Source organism: Ceratotherium simum, chromosome 16, assembly GCF_057802395.1.
Source record: "Ceratotherium simum simum isolate JZ-2026a chromosome 16, ASM5780239v1, whole genome shotgun sequence".
In the NCBI taxonomy this organism is placed as follows: domain Eukaryota; kingdom Metazoa; phylum Chordata; class Mammalia; order Perissodactyla; family Rhinocerotidae; genus Ceratotherium; species Ceratotherium simum.
Window position 1 is genome coordinate 49232065 of NC_141915.1, and position 25193 is coordinate 49257257.

Sequence of the window (25193 nt, forward strand, 5' to 3'; positions counted from 1 at the left end):
GTTGTTTTGATTTGCATTTCCCTGATGATTAGTGATGTTAAACATCTTTTCATGTGCCTATTGGCCATCTGTATATCTTCTTTGGAGAAGTGTCTGTTCATTTCCTCTGCCCATTTTTTGATCGGGTTGTTTGTCTTTTTGTTGTTCAGCTATGTGAGTTCTTTATATATTATGGAGATCAACCCCTTGTCAGATATATGTTTTGCAAATATTCTCTCCCAGCTGGTGGGTTGTCTGTTCATCTTGATTCTGGTGCACATGGATTGGAAGAATAAACATAGTTAAAACGTCTATATTACCTAAAGCAGTCTACGGATTCAATGCAATCCTAATCAGAATCCCAATGACATTCTTCACGGAAATAGAAAAAAGAATACTAAAATTCATATGGGGCAACCAAAGACCCCAAATAGCTAAAGCAATCCTAAGAAAAAGAACAAAGCTGGAGGCATCACAATCCCTGACTTCAAAACATACTACAAAGCAATAGTAATCAAAACAGCATGGTACTGGTACAAAAAAAGACACACAGATCAATGGAACAGAATTGAAAGCCCAGAAATAAAACCACACATATATGGACAGCTAATTTTTGACAAAGGAGCTAAGAACATACGATGGTGAAAGGAAAGTCTCCAATAAATGATGTTGGGAAAACTGGACAGCCACGTGCAAAAGAATGAAAGTGGACCATCTGCTATCGCCATTCACAAAACTTAACTCAAAATGGATCAAAGACCTGAAGGTGAGACCTGAAACTATAAAACTCATAGAAGAAAATATAGGCCACACACTATTTGACATTGGTCATAAAGGAATCTTTTTGGATGACATGTCTACCCAGACTAGGGAAACTAAAGAAAAAATAAACAAGTGGGACTTGATCAGATTAAAGAGCTTCTACAAGACAAACAAAACGAGAAACTTTCTTTTTAATGATACCCTATTATAATAACTTGCTGTTCACTATCTTAACCAAGTTATCAAACCTTACATTGGCAATATTGGGACAAACTAACCTCCTCCTAATAAGATGGAATGAAAAAGGACAAAACATTAGTTTAGTGTCATTCTTGCCAAAATCCAGTAAGTCTAATCATGAGGAAACATCAGACAAATCCAAATTTAGGGACATTCAATAACTGACGATACTCTGCAAAAGTGTCAAGGTCAAGAAACACAAAGAAAGCCTGTTCCAGATTCAAGGAGATGTAGTTGATATGACAGCTAAAGGCAATGCATGATCCTAAATTGGATCCTGGACTGGGAAAAATATAGCTATAAATGGCATTATTGTGATAATTGGTAAATCTTGACGCTAGACTGTGCATTAGATAATATTATTGTGTAATTTTACGTTTCCTGTGTTTGATAACTGCTGTGGTTATGAAAGACAGTGTCTTGGTTTTAAGGAAATATATACTGAAGTTTCTAGGGATAAAGAGGCATGATGTCTCTAACTTTCTCACAAATGGTTCAGAAAATAGTTTGTATGTATATCTGTGTGTAGATGTAGATATAAAATGATAAAGCACATGAGGCAAAATATAAACACTTGGTGAATCTGGGTAAAGGGTATATGGGAGTTCCTTGTACTATTTATTGCAATTTTTCTTTAAGTTTAATATTATACCAAAGTAAAAAAGGTATACCAAAGATAGATAAATCTCTTTGGTTGGAAGAATAAAGATCCATCAAGCTCCCTAAAATAACAAGGAACTCAGAAATCCTGTCGAATTCAAGTAAGCCTAGTGTCATGGAGCCTCTTAGAGCCTGAGGTCGCTTATTTCATATTTCAGATGCTGTGTGGTTTCTAGTCTTTGCTGTGTTTGTGTATTTGCTCTGCTCTCTTCTGTACCCTGGATTTATCTGCCTTCTCTTGGCTGCTACCCCTCTAGGACTTGGGTTTGTTCCTCAAACTTGCTGTCTTAGTTCAGATTCTTGAGAGAGAGCATCTGAATGGTTATTCTCTAGCTAATAGATTGCATAAGCCTGTGTCAGGTGTTCCTAATCTGGTTGACTGGGACTGAGGTGGAGCAGGTGGGAGGTGGTGGGTTGGGTTATAACAGCACAGTCACGTGGTATTTCGGGCTGACCCTCAGAAGCTGAGGGTATAGGTTCTCTCAAAGGTGTTTTGGGAAGATGGCAATGAACTATTTCCTCATATATCCACCCAGGTTGGTTATATTGCCTTTTGAGTTTGATTCCTTTTTAATAGACCTCAAAAATGCTTCTGTTAAGGACCTTCACATGGACTTAGATCACCCAGCAACCTTTCTTCTAAAATGAGGAAGAAGTATCATGTGATTTAGAGACAGAGATTAGAAACATTCAGAATTTTTCCCTTGTGCATAATAAATGGGTGCCTGCTTCCGTTTCCACCACTCATAACGTATAAAAATCATGAATCTGTGTTAACTTTTGTTTATAAAACTTTTAAATTTAATTTTGATATGTTGATTTGATCATGCATAAGTTCAAACCTATTTTTTTGAAGCAGTAGTTGAAAAATAAAGTATATTTCAAAAGTGCTCAAGAAAAAGTTTTGATAGTACATTTCTAATATTCTAAAAGAAAGTTTTCCTGAAGGTTGTAGACTAATATTTTTGCATACCTACTTTGTGCCAAGTGTTGTACTGAATATGGTTACTTAAAGTATATCATTGAATATAAGTTTCACAACTCATTGAGGTAAGGATAATTAATCTTAATTAGCAGAAGAGGAAATAGTATCTCAAAATGGTAACTTGCCTGAAGTTACAACAGTTAATAGAGTGGGATTAGAATTAGAGTTAGAAATGAGATCTGTCAGACTCTAGTGTACATATAGTAAGGAATCGGGTGGTCAAGTACTTTCACGTATGAGATAATCAATTTTATGTTGTTGTTCTTGAAAACTGTCACTACTATTCTTTTAATTCTAAGATGCACTCATTTTATTATCAACGAGTATTGGTTACGTTTTTGCTGGCTTTGCTCAGAACACTGGTGAATAGGTATTGGGTTGAGGAGGATAGGAGTTGTTAATGAATGCTCAAAAGAAGGTCAAGTCACTACCTTTAGGTAGTCGGGGTCTATGATTCCAGGAGGGAGAACTGGAAAATCTGTTAAGAGAGATGTGCATTTATCAGTAATATGCCATACTTAATGGACATTCATTCTCAAATTGTCATATTTAAGTATGTAGGTAAATAAGAATATTTTTAAGTGAGCATGTAGATATGAGAAAAGAAAAAAGTGTAAAGGTTGAATAGAGACTTAAATAATAAACAAAGGCTTATATACTGAGTGGATTTAGCAAAATATCACTTTAAAATGACTTTTTTAAGGGGGTGGGATGGGATGGGCATAACTGATAAATCTGTGTTTAGTCGACTCAGTTTTGCCTATCAAGTGAAATTTATTTGAAAGACTTTTATTTAGCTTGGAAATAATCAAAGAATGTAACCAACATATTGGTATATGTAATGTGATTGCTAGACCAGTGGCTATAAGGTGAAAGTGGAAAATGATACTGTCTTTCATATGGGGAGTTATTTTAATTATGTATTTTTGCCAAAGGGATGAGTAAATTAATAACACCTTTAAAATATTTTCCTTGAAGTTGGACATGAAAACAAAAATGATGGAAGCTAAATATCATGAAGAGAAGCTTAAACTGCAGCAGAAACATGATGCTGATGTTCAGAAGGTAGGGTGTATACCCTTTATTCTTTTATTAATATTGAATATTTGGAATATGCTTGTGATCACCTATCCATCCAGCCACTTATTTATGTACTTATGATAGTCTATGTTATTTATAAATTGAATTTGCTAAATTAATATCCCAGCAAAAGTTGATCTTTAAGCTTCATTTGCTAAACAAATGTGTTTATGTAAATCCTTATAGTTTACATTACCTTTTGGTTCTTCTTCACCTATTGTTTGATGTCCTTTATAGGGCATCTTGGAGTCCTTTATCTGCATTCTATCATTACCTTTCATAAAAGCTGAAATAAGACATCAACTGTAAATACTAGAGTTTGTTTTGGTCTAATATTCTTTCAATTTTCTGGCAATTAAAATTTCCTTTTTAATTAATTAATTTATTTTTTTGACATATTAATATGTGTGCTTCTTTATCCTTTTTACTTTAAAAAGATACTCTTGGATTTAGTTCTGTTTAGTGTAGAGTGCATTGCATTGTAATGCTAGCACTGACACTGTAGGCTTCTCTTTTTAGTAGCTCATTGGGATTTATGTCTTCCAATGTTTCAATTTGTATTTTTAAATAAAATTTAGTTTTCTTCTTAATAGGCAAAGCAAAAATCATCAATTTATGGTTATCCTACACGGAATTTGAATTGATACTATGTTTTAGTATTGATTTAAAAAATTTGGTGATGTATATTACGTAAAGGTCGATCCAAATAGAAACTTGGCATTTACTGTTTCAAAACTAAGCCTATGATTCTGCCTCACAAAACTGAGTGACAGATGATGGCAGGGGGTTGAGGCCACAGCTTCACATATCTAAGCTTTCTTAAAAGCTGAACATATATTAATATTTATTCAGGTGCATATTTGGCTCATCTTCTTCCAAAGACAAGATGGAAACCACCGATTGAAAGTTAGAAAGAGAAAAAATATTGAATCCTTTTCCTTCTCCTTTGCTTTTTCCCGTTCACACTTTAAAGGCAAATATTACTTTCTGCTCTTACTAGAATTTTTCTTTAGCTTAAATTGGTTAGATAAAAACAGTTCTCTATCATAAATATGTTAGAGATTCAGTAATCTAATGTCAATATAACATAATATATATTCAAATGAAATAGAATCTATTAATGTATAAGATATTGATGTATAAGATAAATGAATATAAAAATATATTTGGAAAAATCATGGTAATAGAGTTTGGAATAGGCTTCTTGGTATGTTATAAAGATCTATTCTAAGGAAAACATTTAATAATAAAATCCTTTCCAGAAATTTCTCTTTTTAAATAAATTCTGCATGAAAAAAGAAAACAGTGCAACTAGTTTGAAATGCCAGGTAAACTATAAATAAAATCCTTGACCTTATGCCAGATTTGGAAAGTACATTCATCAGCTTGTTGCTTATATGACATTTTTGAAGTGTCAGGAATTGGGGAGGAATAAAATTTAGAGTCTTTTCTCTATTTGCATATATTCTTTTCCTTTTTTACTTCTTTATGGACATTAGGATCATCAGACTAGCTCCTTTTCTTATCTGTCAGTCATTCTTAGAGGTGGGACTGAAACAATGAAAGGTAAATAAAATGCTGGTAATAAAAGCACTGAAGAAAAGTTGGTTAGACATTGGTAAATAACTTTTTTTAAGCTGAATTTGGGTATATAGGAAATATACCTCAACCCTTATAAGAAAAGTGGATATTCGTTCTCCTGCCTCAATTTCGTTTGCTTTTTTCCCCTTGGTTAGCACAGTTTTTTTCTTGCTTGCCAACTTTTCTACATTTTGCTTATTTCTTTAGCTTTTTTGAGTGTAGATGTATTTGGGAGTATATAATCATGATTAAATTTTATTAAATGATTCATTTTAAGACATTGACACAATATAAATTAATGATATAAAATATTCATGCAATTTCTGACATATTTTGTGCTGATTTTTCTGATTCACAGTAGCAGAGCTATATATAAAGGAGGCCTATTACATCTCATCTTCCCATATATCTGGGAATTCTTGCTATTGTGCATGAAAATGATAGAAGGACACTAGTGGGAGGGTTCAGGGATATGCTCATCTGACGATGTCCTATTCCAATGCAATGGGGAGGTGAATCGTGCTATACCAACATGTCAAGTTTCTGATAGCTTCTCTCTGCTACTTTATGACAGTTTAATCTCTGAATTATATTTTAGAGAATCACCTAATTTATTATTTATAATCTCCTTAAAAATTGAAACATGAAAATTCAAAGCAGATAACCATAGTTCTTTCAATAATCACTTATTCTAGTATATTTAATATTTTCTCAATGCCCTAAAATGTAATTTTTACATCTTTTTGGGAGACCATTTATGGGATTAGCTGAGATAGACTTACAGAAAATATTGTGCTCATTTAAGAAATTGTGTGTTCTATATGTAAAACAATATAGTATACCAAAATATTTTAAATTTATTTGCAGATTTTAGAAAGAAAGAATAATGAAATAGAAGAATTGAAAACTTTATACAAAAAGAAACAAAATGAAATGGAGGAGACTATTAGAAAACTTGAAAAGAAAGGTGATGTTGTATTGTTACATAAATCTTTTAATAACATTTCCATTTTATTTTAGTGGTTGAATAAAGTAAAATTTTATTTCTGACTTTTTGTAGTATGAGATGGGAATGTTTATGTGGGTTTCAATCAGTGAATGTGTTTATGTGGGCTTCCATATGACTGCGGGAAAACTCTGTGTGTGTGCTTGTGTATGGGTGGTGGTGGCATTGGTGGTTGCCTTTGTTAAGAAGTTGAAAGAATCTGTCACTGTTACTCCCTCTTAACTCTCTCCCTCCTTATTGGGCTGGAGCTGCCATAGGTCAGTCATAGAATTAGAACTTACTGGCTTTCACAGGGAAGTCTAGGGAAATTACTCCTCTTGATCTAATAAAATTCATTACATTAAGTACCTACTTTATGCCTTATGGTATACTAGTATTGTGATTGACAGAACAAACATTTAAATAGTATTCCCCATTTACACTTTCATTACGAAGGAAAAGGAAGCATGTAATCAAGTGTTAAATTGACTACGATTATAGGTCCAAATGTTGAAATGCTACAGGCAGTCATTAGAGAGAGTGTTGAAAATATTTTTTGGAGAAAAGAACTTGAAAAGTTTTGTAAGATTTGATTAGTTGGAGAGAAGAGTTCCAGGTACTGGAATGGGAGTGCTGATACTGGTAAGTTGTGGGAAGGATGCTGAAAAACATTTAGCTAGAGTGGATATCCTATGCATTAAGAGATAGATTGAAAAAAATTAAGATAGGTGAGTTGGCATGACTTAAGCATGACCTTGAATTTCAGATTTAGAAGTTTCAAGTTTATCCTGTAGATGCTATGGAGTCAGGGAAAATTTTGAGAGGTGGGTTTTAGGACCTCCTGTTTTAGGAGGAGTAGCCTGGTAATGGTGGGTGTGCCAAAAGTGGTGAGGCCAATTCCCAGTCCGTTATAATAGTCAGAGGCAGAATGGAGTGAGAGAGAGAGAGAGAGCGAGAGCGAGCATTACATTTATTAGAAAACATGGGCTCTAATCTCAGCCCTGCTATTCATTGTCTGCTATATGACATCAGGAAGTCTCTAGGCCTTTGCTTATTCATTATGAAATGATGAGGTTGGAATAAATAATATATAAAGTCCCTTCCAACTCAAGGATGTTATGTTTCCATGCTTCTGTAATTTTGTGTGTAAAATAATAAGGACTTAGAATATCTGAATGGTGGTAGTGGGAGTAGTGAGAATGGAACTGAAGAAGAAATTCTGAAGGATTTGGTGAATGATAAGATATAAATGACGAGTAAGAGGACAGAGGAGAGGTTTTCATTTAGGGTTTCCATATGGAATATACTGGCTCTCTCCCAAGCCACCAGACCTGAGTGTGTTTGAGAGAGTGGTTATGCCCTTGAAATTTAGGGTGGCAATTACGTGTATAAGTTAGCTAATGAAATAGATATTTTTAGGTTTTTTCCGTTCTTAAATGTTGGTGAAAATAATTAGAAATTTGTTCGAGTTCTTTCTCCAAGTATCAGTGGCTACAAAAATATTTTAAATTTATTTCTAGGTTTCCATTTCTTCCTCTGATTCAAAGCAGACAATTTAAACAAGCCTAAGGTTTAAAAATGATATTTCTTGGGGTGGCCCGGTGGTGTAGTGGTTAAGTTTGCACGCTTTGCTTCGGTGGCCTGGGGTTTGCAGGTTCAGACCCTGGGTGTGGACTGACGCACTGCTTATCACGCCATGCTGAGGCGGCGTTCCACATACAGAAAAATAGAGGAAGATGGGTATAGATGTTAGCTCAGGGCCAATCTTCCTCAACAAAAAGAGGAAGATTGGCAACAGATGTTAGCTCAGGACCAATCTTACCAAAAAAAATAAAATAAAATAAACATTTCTTAAGGCTTTTTGAATTGATTTTGGAATTGTGAAGTAAAATGTTGTAGATGATAAGGACTAATATGAGGTTAACTTGGATTCTTCTCCTTCTCCCCTTATTTTTTGCATAGTTGGGATATAAGAGTGAAAGAAATTTCTGTGTTAATATTTATGAAAATTCTGCTATCTTTAAGTGAATAAGAACATATTCAGTCAGCTAACAAAATATTACATTCAAGCAAACATAACAACTGAATTTATTTTACCATCCAGATGACATGAATATATTAAATAAATTTTCACTTAAATAGTGACAGTTTAAATCATTTTTAAAAAGAAGATAGAAATTTAAATGATTTATAAGGGAAATGTTTTATATAATTTAAAGCATATTTTGTTTCAGTAACGTAATCCTTGGCAACAATTTTAATGTATCAAGGAGCAACAATATGTTGAAATGATGGGTTCCTTTATCTATTTATTCAGCATACATCTTTTTGAGTACTTGCCTATGTGGCACTGTTATACTCTGTATATAAAAAGTTGAAATATCTTCCTCCTCGGGAAATAGGCATGTAAATCGTTATAACGCATAATGTAGTAAGTGATTTAATGGAGAAATATATGAGGTTCCCTGGCAATAAAGCGGAGTTTCTTTCTGCCTCTGCAAGAGGAAGAATCTGGTTGGTGAATGGTTCATAAAGAAGGTGATACTTGAATTGAGATTAAGAATGAGTAGGAGGGGGCCTGCCAGTGGTGCAAGCAGTTAAGTGCACATGCTCCGCTGCGGTGGCCCGAGGTTCACTGGTTTGGATCCTGGGCGCGCACCAACGCACCTCTTGGCAAGCCATGCTGTGGTGGCGTCCCATATAAAGTGGAGGAAGATGGGCACAGATGTTAGCCCAGGGCCAGTCTTCCTCAGCAAAAAAAAAAAAAAAAAAAGAGGATTGGCAGATGTTAGCACAGGGCTGATTTTCCTCACCAAAAAAAAAAACAAAACAGTAGGAGTTTTTCAACAAGGGAGGGAGGGGCATTCCAGGTAGATAAATGATCGTATTTAGACAGTGATATGTAAAAGAATATGGCCTCAGGAATGTGCAGATAGGTTGGTGTATTTGCAAGTTTAAAAATTTGGAAGTGGCAAAGATATGGCCAGAAAGCATTCAGATTCTGAGGAGCTGTTTTCCATGTTAGAGGTTTTTGGCCTTTATCTATTAGGTGAAGGGAACTGAAGAATGATTTTAAGTCTGGGAGTAACATTACTGGATTTGCACTGTAGCAAGGCCTAATCTTTAAAGCAATGGGGGACACACTGGAGGGAAATGATGCTGAGGCCAGCACACCTTTAAAATTATCTAGGGAGTGAGTGAAGATGAATTCAGCCAAGGCTGTGGTGGTAGAAATGGAGAAAAATAGAGGAAAGAGTACAAGTTATTTTAGAAGAGAGAAATGAGAAGCCTTGGAGAAAAATGGAATTGTCTATTAACTGGTACACTATATTTTTAATCATCAAACTCTTATGTGGTAGCTAGAACTGGTTTAACTATGTTTTCATCATTTTTGACAGTTCAGACCCTTATACGAGACTGTCAAGTTATCAGAGAGACTAAAGAAAACCAGATTGCAGAGCTCAAAAAGATATGTGAACAAAGTACGGAATCTCTGAATAATGACTGGGAAAAAAAGGTAAGCTTCATAAAATAAAATAGTAATAGAAAATATTAAGGTTTATGCTTCAAAGTAACATATTTAATTCTAAAAATAATGGATGTTCACAGAATATACAGAAAAGTATGAAAAAAGAAAATAAAAATAAGTTAAAATTCTAGACTGTCTAGAAATAGCTGCTATTTATGTTTTGGTATATTTTACTTCAGAAGTCTAATGGTTTAAAAAATAGTTTTCATTTAGAAAGCTTACTTTTGACTAATTCTTGAATTTAACTAATGTTCTGAATTTTCTATCCTAGCAAATATATTTTAAGCAATTTTAGTAGGGAAATAGCAGTAGGATAAATAGCAGTCGGAAATTGAACCTTTTTAATTTTGGATTTAGGCCGTTGGATCATTTCTTTCCTGAAATTTCAGATAACACAATATTTATAGTATAAGCTTGTTTTTTGATGTAAACAAAATCAGTAGTGGATGGTCATTCTTGGAGGAGCATTTAATTTAGTTAATAAAAATATTTTCATATAATTTAGCAGTGCCGAGAGTAATATAATAAAAATACTCATTATGAACGAGTCTCACATAGTCATATAGTACTTTCACTTAGGAGCCCTTAGCCATTAGTTCAAATTACAATATGTGTTAAAGAGAAATAAACATGTTACTTCCTTTGAAGTATTCTGTTATAAAGATCTTCAGTTAACTCATGCTGATATTCTCTCAATTAGTCTGGGTATAAAATATTTTACTGAAAGGTAGAAATGCCTTCCTGCAGGTAGTGTTGGTCTGACATATGTCCTGGTGATGGTAGCTTCAGGACCAGTCTGGGAAGTGCACTGCAGATAGGTAGAGTTAGCGCTTTTCTAGTTTTATATCGTTGATTTATGTGGTTTTTCTCTTTCTCACATTTTAGTTTTATCTTTTCTATAAATATAACATATTTTTGTGTTTGCTGCAGGACATTGTGTACATAGCAGGCTCCCTTCCTCCCTTGTCTGAATTCCCTAGTTCCTTATTTCCCAGTGTAAATTGTCAGGTGTTTGAAGAGAAAAGTTTTCTGCCTTCTACCATGTACAAGGATACCTCTTACACTTTCCGCTGGATTAGTAAATCTTTCTGACAGATTCACGATAATTAGTGGATGTATAAGCACTGCAAACATGGTTGAAGGTCTTTTTGTGAAGTACAGCTGCATGACAATCTGGGCAGAGATGAAAACCTGGTGTGAGCAGGATAGGTACCAAAAATTAGCAAGCAGATGATAGATTTACTTTGTGATTTATGCATTCATTCAGAAATTATTAAGTATTTGTATGGACAGGGTGATGTGATGGATATGTCTGTGTATGTATACTCCCTATAAAAATCTCCATCCAACATCTCTCACTATAAGTCCCAGTTATCCAACTACCCATGTAATATCTCTCCTTCATCTGAGTTCCATCATTCTCCCCAAACTCTGTCTTTTTCAGCTTTGTTGCTAAAACACTCTCTTAGTAAGGATATTCTCTATTTCCTATTCCCTGTAGTAGTGTATCTACCCAGCTGCTCAAAGACTCTTTTGGCCTCACCTCTCACATCTAATCAGTTGCCAAGTTCTGTTCTTTCTACTTCTTTTGAATTGATTCGCCACTGTCCTTTCCCTAGTTCAGGAGACGGTCGTCTCTTGCCTACATATACTGTAACTGGACTCTCTGCTCCTCTTCAGTCCATGCCCCAGAATACAGCCACATTGATGGTCTTTCTAAAACACAAGCCTGGTTTACCTCACCACGTTTAAATCACTCCAGTGGTTTCCAGGTGCCCTTAGATTTAGAAGGCTCTGCGTGAGTGAGGTTCTGGTGATCTTTCAAGCCTCACGATCCAACTCGCCTTCTTATACTTTTGTACTAGCTGAACAAAGCTTTTTCCAGTTTTCTGACTTACCAGGCTGCTTCTAATCTGCGGGCCTTAAAAAAATTGAGTTGTGATTCATATACCATAAAATTCACCCTCTTAAAGTGTACTGCTCAGTGGTTTTCAATATAGTCAGAAAGTTGTGCAACCATCACCACTGTATAATTTCCAAGACATTTCTGTCACCTCAGAAAGAAACCTTGTACCCATTAGCAGTCACTCCCCATTTCCCCTTCCCTCAGCCGCTTGCAACCACTAATCCACTTTCTGTCTCTATAGTTTTGCCTATAGAATCATACAATACTTTGCGTTTTGTGACTGGCTTCTTTCCCTTACCATCATGTGTTTAAGTTTCATCCACGTTGTAGCATGAGTCAATCAGTATTATGTAGCATGTTCAATCAGTATTATGGCCAAATAATATTCCATTATATTGATATACCACATTTTGTTTATCCATTCATCAGTTGATGGACGTCTGAGTTGATTTCACTTTTTGGATATCATGAATAATGCTGCTATAAAAATTTGCATACAAGTTTTTGTGTTCATATGTTTTCATTTCTCTTGGCTCTTGTGTAGGGAAAAACACTGCCTGTGTTTTCCTTTATTCACACACTCATAATACTTCTGACACCTGATATGTGGGTTTTCCACACGTCAAGCAATTCTCTTTGACACCAGCTGGATGTCCTATAATTCAATTAAATTTTGACACTCTTTACCTGGAGTTGGCATCAGATCCCACAAGTTAAGGGCTCAATCTCACAAGACTGCCCCCACTTCAGACATCAATCTGAAGTCTCAGGTTGTTACTGTACTTCTGACCAAGCAGCTATAAATGGGAGTTCCCACGAACCCCTCCCTGGGTTCTGTGTTTTGCTAGAGTGGCTCACAGAACTTAAGGAAGTACTTATGTTTACTGTTTCATTATAAAAGATACAGATGAACAGTAGATAAAGAGATACACAGGGCCAGGTATGTTGGGAGGGGCATGGAACTTCCATGCCCTGTCCAGGCACACCACTCTCCCAGCACCTCCGTGTATTCACCAACCTCGAAGCTCTCTGAACGCTGTACTTTTGGGATTTTTGTGGAAGCTTCATTATGTAGGCTTGATCGATCATAAACTCAATCTCCAGACCCTCTCCCCTTCCCAGAGGATGGGGGGTGGGGCTGAAAGTTCCCCGTTTCTAATCATGGCTTGATCTTTCGGGTGACCATCCCCCATCCTGCAGCTAACAGGAGCCCATCAAGAGTCACTTCATTAGAACAAAAGACGCTCCCATCACCCAGGAAATTCCAAGGAATTTAGGAACTCTGTGCCAGGAACCAAGATCAAAGACCAAATATTAGAACAAAAGATGCTCATAGTGCTGTTGTCACTTAGGAAATTATAAGAGATTTAGGAGCTCTGTGCCAGGAACTAGGGGCAGAAACCAATATGTATATTTTCTGTTATTTCACAGGTGTATACCTAGGAGTGGAATTTCTGGGTTATATGGTAATTCTATGTTTCGCGTTTCAAGGAACTGCCAGACTGTTTTCCAAAGTGGCTGCACCATTAACCTGTGGGTTTTACAATACTTTCTTTCTATTGGGACAGATTCCTGATTCCTCTGGGTCTCCTCTGGCATGAGGCAACTAAGTGGTCCAATGTTCAGGCTAAAGGCTGATATGTAGGATGCTAGGAAGGCCTTTTACATCTCCTGTACCCATTGCCAAACCCTGACTAAAAAAATCTCCTTGGGCATTTATAGATCCTCTCATTATCAGGGCCATGATAGCATCCTTATGGTTTAATAAACCCTAGCAAGGCTTGTACTTTTGAGCATGTCTAGTAATATTTGCTGCTAAAACACTTTATCCCTCAGGGAGTGTTTGCCCTTTAAAGCCTCCCAGACCAAGTGACTGGACTCCAATCATTGCCAGGTTTGGGAAAGCTGTCAGTGATGAGTTGTGCCTGGTACATGGTCAATACTAATCAAATTGGTTGGGTGAATACATAAGTATTAGTTGTCTCCAATCAGATCACCTATTTGATTCTCACACAAATCAGCAAAGTTATAGCATACTTGTTTTTGCCAGTGTCATGTTTACCCTTGTAGTCTCAACTGTAAATTCCCTGGATGAGTTTTAAATGACTGTCTGACTTACAGATACTCTTCCAACTTCAACAGACACATCCCTTTATAAAGCAATTGTGGGATGCACCTGAAAAACCACTTTGTATTAATGGGCTACTAATTATAGTAGATTTTTGACATTCCGTAGGTGTATGTCCTAGGACCTTTGGAAGAACATAAGTATGAGGAAACCACTACAACATAAGTACAGCTACGAAATCCTAAGTGACTCCTTTAGATCCCTTTGTCAGAATTGCTGTGCATGCCTATTGACAGCTACGAAGCAGCACTGAAGTTTAGGTGCTGTGGGCTTGCCTATATTCCTGTACCAGCTGTGACTGACTTTTTTTTTTTGCATCTTTATTTTATTTATTTATTTATTTATTGATGTTTTAATGGTTTTTAACATTGTGAAATTTTGGGTTGTGCATTTTTGTTTGTCCATCACCATATATATGACTCCCTTCACCCCTTGTGCCCACCCCCACCCCCACTGCCCCTGGTAACCACAGTACAGTTTTCTCTGTGTGACTGACTTTTGAATACCAGACATAACACCAGTTTGAAACGTGTACTTTGGCAAAAATATAAATACAACATATTAGGGATTTAGGGACAACTTACAGATAGTCAAAATTGCCTGTGTTAAATTTGTGAAACCTGAGGTTCTTCTGTGTGGCTGTTATTGAGCTATTCTCACTCTTTCTGTTCAGCTAGAAACTAGAAGAAGAAAAGTTCTTGGTACCCTCACCAATAATTAGCATAATTATTTCCTGCATTCTGCCTCTAGTTTTCACCATGTCTGAGGATTTTCCCTGTTCCTCGAATATCTTCCTAGTCAAATAAGAGCCTATACATCTGTGTCATATCTTTGTCACTCCTGTTTGTGGATGGAAAATCAAATATATCATTTAGACTGTTTTGGACTCCTGCCCTCCCCACCTATTAGACTCAGAATTCTACTTCCATTAAGATAAGTGAAGGAATGCCCACAAGGCTGAGAGCACAGATTTTCAACTCCTTTTGGAAGCTGTCCATTGAGCCTTGTTTTCTTTACCTTAGTTACATAGATATTTTAGAGCTTCATGCATTTAAACAGTGTATACATCATCTTTATAAAGAAAGACCTGTGTAAATGAGGACATACAGTATACAGTTCTCCTTAGAGTACTCTTTGTCTATTTGATTTATAAATGCTATCTTTGGTCCACTTTTGTATAGATTATGGAATGGATAGAAATAGTTTCTTGTTGGAGGTTAGGGTGAAGGAGAAAGCATTTTGTAACATTACTCTTATGCAAAATTTCCTGAAAATAAGATGAAAATACAGACAATGAGATAATATTCCTAATGAATATTATAAATATTTCTGATTTTGATTTCAGGCTAATATTAGTGATGTTTAGCTGAGGCATGCATTGCATTATCTGTCTGATTTATTTACTGTTCTGTCCGAGGCAGATAATTGCCTTTAATATTTGTTGATCCATTAAAATTTTCAATTCAGGAAAGTAAAGAAAAAAATTGTTTCTTATCGTGCTCTTATGTGATATCTTTACTTTGAATATTTATTTATGAGTTTTATATCTTTTGTTGTTCAGGTCACCATATAAATAAGTAGAGAAATATAGGAAAACATTTTTTTTCTGAATTCCAAAATAGTCTATTCCACAGTAGTGAAAGAGTCAATTCTTGATTTCACTGTGTAGCTTCACAATGCTGTAGCAGAAATGGAAAAGGAGAAGTTTGATCTTCAAAGGCGGCACACTGAAAATATTCAAGAATTGCTTGAGGATACAAATGTACGTCTGAATAAAATGGAGGGTGAATACTTGGCACAAACACAGTCCACAGTAAGTCTTTCTTTTTCTTTTATTGCCATTTTTAGAAATTGTCTTCTTACTTTCCATGTCCCCATGCTTCCGTGACGTGTGCAGTGCATAAATAAGTCTTAGGGAATTACAAGAAAGCATTTTACTTTCCCACTTGATATAGATTTATTTGTGACAATGGACAGTCCATTGAAGTTTGCTGTGGGATTTTACTCTGAATTGTTTGATGCCACTTTCTTTTTAATCTCCCAGAAGCCTTTACAAATCTTTTGTCTTGTTTTTTTCATTGACTTTCAGTACAGAGGTAATTTTTATTTCTTTCTGTTTTTTTAATTCTTTTTATCTGAAGACTTGATTGTTTTTCTGGAAATACTTTATGCTACTTTGAAGGAAATCTTATGTGCACATATTGATAGTATGACCACTCTAAGACAGATTTTCTTAGTAGATTTGTCTTGACTGAGGGACCACATGCAGACATCACATGGGTAAACCCAAAAAGTCCCTTCCAGAAAGGATGCAGAAGGAGGTCACCATAGTCCAGCTACACAGCGGAGAGACCAGTAGCTTTCTCCAAGGAGCAATGGAGGATTCCCTAAAGAGCCTCCTCAGTGAGCACCTAGTTGCAGAGGATAGGTCTGAGGGAGTGAATGTCTTCAGATTTTTAGAAGCCCAACTGACTTCCTAAAATACATAAGCCTGGAACAATTCTATAGGTAGGCTAATGGGCATGTTGAACAGGGCTCCTCACGTCTGATACAAGTGCACTTCATCAATCTGGTTCCTAATATATATGACCTCATAGAATGGTAGAGCCCTGTATCCCAGTTATGAAGCCAGGCCTCATTTAATGCTCTCAGCCCACCCAGGCCAGCCTGGCTTGGTCCAAGTATTTCTTTGAATTTAAAGCTGTGGAATTTGAACAAGAGTAGTTACTCAGGCGTATCTTAGAGACCACTAGACTGGCTCTAGGCCCTATCTCACAGGGTTAAAGAAACAGGAAGCAGGATCCACAGTGATTTGGAACCTGTACTTTAGGATCTTGGGTTCAAATCCCAGCTCCTTAACAGCTTGAGTGCCATGTAAGCTCTTCAAATGTTAATTTTCCTCTACTGTCGGATAGGGTAGCAGTAATATAGTGTAATTAATATATGTTGTTGAGGGGCCAGCCCAGTGGCGTAGTAGTTAAGTTTGTGCGCCCTGCTTCAGTGGCCTGGGGTTCATGGGTTTGGATCCAGGGTGCGGACCTGTGCGCCACTCATCAAGCCATGCTGCAGAGGCATCCCATATATAAAGTGGAGGAAGATGAGCACGGATGTTAGCTCAGTGACAATCTTCCTCACCAAAAAAAAAAATTATGTATGTTGTTGGAAATATTAAATAAATGAATATACATAAATTAAGTTACATAATAAGTGCTCAATAGATAATTGGTAATATTTGAAAATGTAACATACAGGAATAATAATCAACAGAGACATATAAATGAGAAAAGAAGGACTCAGTTCAAGAAGTTAATCTACATTTCCTTGAAGATGGCAGGTTGAACACAGTGTTGGCCTCCATTCCCTCCCACAAAAATGAGAGGTAAGGGATAAAGAAAAAAGCATAAACCCAGAGGGACAAACAGAACAGGAGAGCAATAAAATTCTTGGAGATGGAAAGGTGATGGATGAGTTGAAACTGACCTGGCCAGTTCAAGAAAGCAAAACCCTAAATTAGCATTAAAAAAATCTAAGAAGCAAACTGAATTACACATGGGTCTTCTAGAGGCTCAGGACTTGTTAGCACTGGTCACCTCTGGAAGAGGGAGTGCAAGTGGTGCTTCAACACGTGGATTGCTAGATAGTCTAAGTGGCAGCTAGTTGTTGAATTTGGGTGATGGATACAAATGGGTTTATTATACTGTTTTTTCTACTTTTGTATATGTTTGACATATTCTGTAATAAAACTTTATTTTTTTTTGGTGAGGAAGATTAGCCCTGAGCTCACATCTGTTGCCAATCCTTCTCTTTTTGCTGAGGAAGATTGGCCCTGAGCTAACATCCGTGCCCATCTTCCTCTGCTTTATATGTGGGACACTGCCACAGCATGGCTTGATAAGGGGCGCGTAGGTCCGTGCCCGGGATCTGAACCTGTGAACCCCAGGCCGCCGAAGCGGAGCGCGCAAACTTAACCACTATGCCACCTGGCTGGCCCCCATAATAAAACTTTTTTTAAGGTTAAAATTAACAACAAGAAACAACCAGATCTTTATATCCATCCTCGACTTCATGAAGCATGGGGCTGTCTCCCATTCACCTCAGCAGAAGACATGAGGTTATTTTCTGAAGAGAATGAAGCAGTCTCTGGATTGGGAAACGTCAGACACAGTTGAGATTTCTTACCACAGCGGTTCTTCAAGTGTGGTGAGCACATCCTGGGGAGTCCTTGAGACCCTTTAGAATCCTTTGAGTGACCAGATTGTAAGCCCTTTCCCCTCACCAAAGAAAAATAACAAAACTCAAGTCACTTATAAGGGAAAAAATATTAAGCTGCCCTCAGATTTCTTTACCTTAATACTCAACGGCAGAAGACAATGCAGCAACACTAAAAGATAAACATGAGAAAAAGTATGGCCTAGGGTGGTTTTCAAGTTTAAAGGGTACAGGCAGTTTTGAACATCAATAAATATATGTTCAAGGTCACTCTAATGTCTCTGGGTGTGAGTTTTTTAGTATTTGAGCCCTTTAAATCTGTTTTCCATTTTTCTTTAGAAAAATACCCAGTATTTTCATTTGGCTTTTCTTTTTCTTCTATTGTTTTTTTAATAAAGAATTTCTTATTGTTTTACATTGTTAATATATTCTTTATCTTCTTAAATATATTTATTAGGCTTATTTAAAGCCCTTGGTCCATCTGTTCTAATAATTTGTCTTCACTCTTATATATTACATATTATTATATTATCATGTATTACAAATTATAATGTGCTGTGTATTTTACTATTATTTATATACACACGTGTATTGCTGGCTTTTTCTCATAGTTTTCTGAAGGTGTCTAGTTATTTTGGCCCATGAGCTCATGTCTTTGGGTTTATCAGTTATTCCACTGTGTATTGGGGAAAAGCTGGAAGACCAGATCCTTGTGTGGATCAATTGTAGTTTAAATAGTGAGGAAGGGGTGAGCCTCAGGGTAGAGAGCCCAGAAAGCACAGGACCACTGCTGGACTCCCACTGGCAGGTTCCCATCTATAACACCCAAACCTCACTAATCCTAAGGGAAATGCAGCTTTGGAGAGAGGGCGTCTTCCTAGATTGTAATTTAGCAATTCTCAGGATTTGGAGGGAAAGATGATCTTTTGATGAAGGAAGGTCTTATTTTTAACTTAGTCAACTTTATCAATCTTTTGTAATTAGTGCTTTTTGTGTCTTGTTAGGCAGATCTTCCTCTAGTCCAAGTGCAGAAAGGTTCACCTATGTATTCTACTAAAAGCTTTAAAGTTTTGCTTTTAACATTGAGTCCTTAATCCGGCTGGAGTTATTTTTGTTATTAGTGTGAGATAGGATCTAATTTCATTATTTTCTATGTGGATGACCTTTTCCCCCCAGTTCTGCTTTTGAGTAATTCCTTCTTTGTTCATTGATCTGCCATGCCAACTGTCAGGTATTAAACTTCCATTTATACGAAAGTGTCTATTCTAGGTGGTTGGCTAATTTCTCTGGCTCTGCTAGTATCATACTGTCATCATTATTATAGCTTCATAATTACTCTTGATGTCTGGGAGGGAAGTCTTCCTTTCCTTGTCCATCGGAAGAGTCTTGGTTACTCTGAGTCCTTTCCTTTTATATATACATTTAGAATTAGCTTACCAAGATCATAAAGAAAACAAAATCTTGGAGTCTCTTGAACATCTTTTGTGATGTTTATTCCTGAGTCTTTTATGCTTTTGTCATGTAAAAGTTTTATACTTTTGTTGTATAAAAGACTCAGGAATAAACGAATAAGTCTTATAGATTTTAACTCTTAACATGTATGTAGTAAATATTTTATTACAGTTTGTTGTACCTTGACTAGAACTTGCAGAAATTGTTAAATAATGGTGATGATAGTGGATTTAAAAATAAAATTTTTCTCTTACTGAAAAAAAAATATATGTGTTCTGTCTATTGAAAATTTAGAAAAGAGATAGATATAGCCAAAAATAAAAAAATTAATGTTATATAATAAAATTACTCTTATTGGAGGTGCATGAGAGTGCCCATTCTTCTACATTTCAGGAACAATAATGGGTGTTTTAAATAAAAACAAACAAACCAAAACTTTGCCGATTTTATAGGTGTGTTAGTTTTCTAGGGCTGCTGTAACACATTACCACAAACCCGGTGTCTCAGAACAACAGAAATTTATCGTCTCACAGTTCTGGAGGCTAGAAGTCTGAAATCAAGGTGTCAGCAGAGCCCGGCCCTCTCTGAAGTCTCTAGAGGAAGATCCTTGCTTGCCTTTTCCTATCTTCTGGTAGTTGCAGGCAATCCTTGGCACTCTGGCTGACATCTACAGCACTCCAGTCTCTGCCTCTGTCGTTGCTTGGTGTTCTCCCTGTGTGTCTCCATGTCCTGGTGTCTTTACGTGGCCTTCTTATAAGGACACCGATTATTGGATTTAGGGCCCACCCTAGTCCAGTATGACTCCTTCTTAACTAATTATATCTGCAAGGACCGTATTACAAATAAGGTCATATTCACAGGTACTGGCGTATAGGTCTTCAATGTTATCTTCTTGGAGGACACAATTCAACCCACAATAATAGGTAAGAAAGGTTATTTCATTTTGTTTTAATTATATATCAATTTTTAAAATGAAAATTTTGAAGATTAAATCATTGTAATTAAAAAGAAGAAAGGCTTAATATACACATACTAGATCCCTAAATGATCCTGTTTTCTACTTTGTTACAGCAGCTAGGATGCTCAAGGTCAAATTTGGGATCTATCTTCAGCACTTAAACCAGTATGGCTTACATTTTTTTTTTTTTTAGTTACATTTTTTTATACTTTAAAAAGCTTTATAATTCATTTAAAATTAATAACAAACCCTTTAAGTGTTAACATAAACAACAATATTTTAATAACTATAAAATAGTACTGTGAAATATATATTATGTATACTAAATATACATATATATACATATGTAAAATATACACATATACATGTGTAAAATGTATATACGCATACATATATACATATGTAAAATGTATATACATATATGCACATATATTTTCATATATACATATGTAAAAATATATATGTATACTATAAATAATTATGTTTTACAAAAAACTTTAGTGAGAAATGTGGCACTGCTTTATATTTTTGTAAATCTCTTTAATGTCTGGCTTAATAGGAGGCAGCTGGATTCTCATAGCTGCTTTTGCATTTATTCTATTGTGATATCATATGCCATGTAGCCTCTGGAAGGTATACTCCACTGTACACTTGTGAAAAATGAGAATGAAAAAGGCAAATAATGTCTCAGTACTATTATAAAGATAATTTTGACCTTGTAGATCCACTGAAAGAGTCTTGGGACCTTCAGGAGTTTCTGGACCACTCTGAGGACTACTGCTCTAAGCCATTGGCTTTCAAATATTTTTGACCGTGACTCCCAGTAAGAAGTAAATTGTTTATATTCTGCCCAGAACACACGTATAAGCATACACCCACCTTCATATTTATAACTCAAACAAAAGTTTCACAAAATGATACTTACTTTTATTATTTGCTATGTGCTCTGATATATCCTATTCTTTTTATTTTGTTTTATTTCATTAAAAAAATTTGTAGTTGTGATTTACAACTTATTTTCATGTGTTGAAATCCACAGTTTGAAAATCACTACTATAGGAAGTATATATTTAAGAGTGTAATTTCTGTGTCCTTAGTACACTTTCCAAAGTGGTTATATCCATTTATGCCCCTGCTCAGAGTATGAGTCATCTCTCCACATCCCTGCTAACACTTATAATTGTCAGACTTTTAAATTTTGTTCTAATCTGAGGAATGTCAGATTTTAATCTGCATTTCCATGATGGCTAGTTTATATGTTTCTTAGTCACTGTAAGTTGCTTGTCCATACCCTTTGTCCATTTTGAAATTTGGTTATTTACCTTTTTCCTTGATTTGCAGGAGTGTTTTATTTATTTATTATTCAAGTCCATTGTCGGGTTGTTTTTTTTTGCTCTCACTTTTTTTATTGTGATAAATTATACATAACATAAAATTTACCATTTTAATCATTTTAAGCGTATAGTTCAGTGGCATTAAATACATTCACATTGTTGTACAAACTTCACCACCATCCTTCTCCAGAACTTTCTTCATTTACCAAAACTGAAACTCCTTACACATTAAACAAGAACTCCTCCATCCACCTTCCCCCAGTTCTTGGCAACTACCATTCTACTTTCTGTCTCTGTGAATTTGACTACTCTAGGGACCTCATGTAAGTCGAATCATACAGCATTTGTATGTTTGTGATTGGCTTATTTCATTTTAGCATAACAGCCTCGAGGTTTATCCATGTTGTATTGTGTGTCAGAATTGCATTCCTTTTTAAGGCTGAATAATATTCCATTGTATGTATATACCACTTTTGTTAGTCTGTTCATCCATTTACGAACACTTGGATTGCTTCCACCTTTTGGTTTTGTGACTAATGCTGCTGTCTGTTACAAATATCTGTTCAATTCTCTGCTTTCAGTGCTTTTGGGTAAATATCCAGAGATGGAATTACTGGGTTATGTGGTAATTTTATATTTAATTTTTTGAGGAATCATCATACCATTCTTCACAGTGGCTATACCATTTTATATTCCCACCAGCAATGCACATGGGTTCCATTTGCTCTACATCCTCGACAACATTTGTAATTTTCTTTTCTTTTTTTGGATAATAGTCACCCTAATGGGCACAAAGTGGTGGCTCATTGTGGTTTTGATTTGCATTTCCCTAATGATTAGTGATGTTTAGCATCTTCTCCTGTGCTTATTGATTATTGTATATCATCTTTGGAGAAATGTCTATTCAAGCCCTTGGCCCGTTCTTTGATTGGATTGTTTTGGTTTTTTTGGTTTTTTGTTGTTGAGTTGCAGGAGTTCTTTATATATTCTGGATGTCAATCTTTTATCAGATAAGTGATTTTCAAATGTATTCTCCTATTATGCAGGTTGGTTTTTCACTCTATTGATGGTGTCCTTTGATACACAGAAGTTTTAAATTTTGATGTAGTCCAATTTGTCTTTTTCTTTTGTTGCCTATGCTTTTGGTGTCATATCTAAGAACTCATCGCCAAATCCAATATCATGAAGCTTTTCACCTATGTTTTCTCTTATGAGTTTTATAGTGTTAGGTCTTACGTTTAGGTCTTTAATCCATTCTGAGTTAATTTTTGTGTATGGTGTAAGGTAAGGGTCCACCTTTATTACTTTGCATGTGGATACCCAGTTTTGACAACACCATTTGTTTAAAAGACTATCCTTTCTCCATTGAATGGTCTTGGCACCCTTTTTGAAATTCATTTGACCATATATGTGAGGGTTTATTTCTGGGCTCTATTCTATTCTGTTGGTCTATATGTCTGTCTTTATGCCAGTACCACATTGTTTTGATTAGTGTGGCTTTGCAGTAAGTTTTGAAATCAGGAAGTGTGAGATCTCCAGCTTTGTTCTTTTTAAGGATTGTTTTGGCTGTTCAGGGTCTCTTGAGATTCCATATGAGTCTTGGGATGGATTTTTCTATTTCTGAAAAAAACACCCATGGAATTTTGATAGGAATTGCACTGAATCTGTAGATCACTCTGGGGACTATTGACCACATGACAATGTTAGATCTTCCAATCCATGAACACAGGACGTCTTTCCACTTACTGATATCTTTAGTTTCTTTCAGCAACATTTTGTAGTTTTCAGTGTAAAGTATTTCATTGTCTTGGTTAATTTTATTCCTAAGTATTATTCTTTTTGATGCTTTGTAAATGGAAGTGTTTTCTTAATTTCCTTTTTGGATTGCTTATCATTAGTTGGCATGTGCTGTTAAGTATCAGTCTTACCCTTGAGGTTGTTTTATCTGTCCTTACTTTTCCTTTTTTACAATGTCCTCATTGATTACTATACTATATCGTTGTATTAGTTTGCTAGGCTGCCATAACAAAATACCACAGACTGTGTGGCTTAGATAACAGATATTTATTTTCTCACAATTCTGGAGGTTAGAAGTTTGAGATTAAGGTGTTGAAAGATTTGATTTCTTCGGAGGCCTCTCCTTGGCTTGTAGATAGCTATCTTCTCCCTGTGTCATCACATGGTCTTCCCTCTGTGTGTGTCTGTGTCCTAATCTCTTCTTATAAGGACACCAGTCATATTGGATTTGGGCCCACCTTTTTGACTTCATTTTTACTAATTACCTCTTTAAAGACCCTGTCTCCAAATACAGTCACATTTTGAGGTACTGGGAGTTAGGACTTCAATGTATGAATTTGAAGTGGGACACAATTTAGTCCACAACAATTGTATAAGTTAACAAAAATGAAGCATACTATACAAAAATGAAAAAGCTTAAGTAATTTTTGGCTAACATAAGTTAGCAATATTTAGAAATTACATTTATTCCTATACAACAAACATTTACTGAGCACCTCACATGTGCAGGCGTTACACTGGGTACTGGAGACACAGTGGTGAGCAAGAAGTCCCTGTCCACAATGTTCACGTTTCTGTGGCCGTGACAGCCAGTAAGCCACCACAAATGTCCAGTACTGTTAAGTGGTATGAGGAAAAGGAAATCAGTGTTAGACATGCATTATAAATGGGGGTGATTTCGTCCTCTAGGAGGCAGAAATTGGTTCTTGGGATAAAAAAAGAACTTAGGTATTACAGTGGTTTGTGACCCCCACAGTGGGCAGAGTTTATGAAAAGTAATTCTGTGGTGTTAGAATTTCATGGTAGGGGCCAATTAGAAGAGAAATATATAAAAAGGCTCCTTAATTAGGGGAGCAATAGTAGAAACAAAAGTCGAGCAATACTGGGGTGAGGGAATGCCGTGGAGGAGAGTGCTGCTTCAGATGAGGTGGTCAGTAAAAGCCTTTTGCAGACGGGACGTTAGCATAGAGACCTGCAGAAGCGTGGGAGGAAGCCACGTGATCAGCTGGGAAGAGCCTTTCAGGCAGAAGGAACAGCCAGTGCAAAGATCCCAAAACAGGGATGTGTTGGCCAAGTTCAGAGAACAGCAACGGGTCGGTGTGGACACTGTGAGCAAGAAGGAGAGTGGTAGGAAAAGTAGTCAGGGACACATCGGAGAAAGCCACGTAGATCATTGCATTTAATCCTTTTGTAAAAGCAGCTTTATTAAGGTATAATTTATAGACCATAAAATTTAACTTTTTTAAAGTCTACAATTCAGTGAATTTTTAGTATATTTGTATTCAATTTTTAATGGGTTGAGCACATGGAAGTGATTCTGTCTGACATATTTTAAAAGTATCTCTCTGGACCCAGCCCCGATGGCTTAGTGATTCAAGTTCGGTGTAC

At 36.0% G+C, this 25193-nt stretch overlaps 1 protein-coding gene across 4 annotated transcripts in view; it reads left to right on the plus strand.

Moving 5' to 3' along the window:
• CEP112 (centrosomal protein 112) overlaps positions 1 to 25193 on the plus strand; it is a 449689-nt gene that overhangs the window by 72496 nt on the left and 352000 nt on the right. For all 4 annotated transcript variants that reach the window (XM_087441468.1, XM_087441471.1, XM_087441469.1 and 1 more), the window contains 4 exons: positions 3605 to 3691; positions 6155 to 6254; positions 9671 to 9789; positions 15505 to 15648. In XM_087441468.1, the coding sequence (XP_087297594.1) occupies positions 3605 to 3691; positions 6155 to 6254; positions 9671 to 9789; positions 15505 to 15648 (450 nt within the window). The remainder of the gene's footprint in view (positions 1 to 3604; positions 3692 to 6154; positions 6255 to 9670; positions 9790 to 15504; positions 15649 to 25193) is intronic.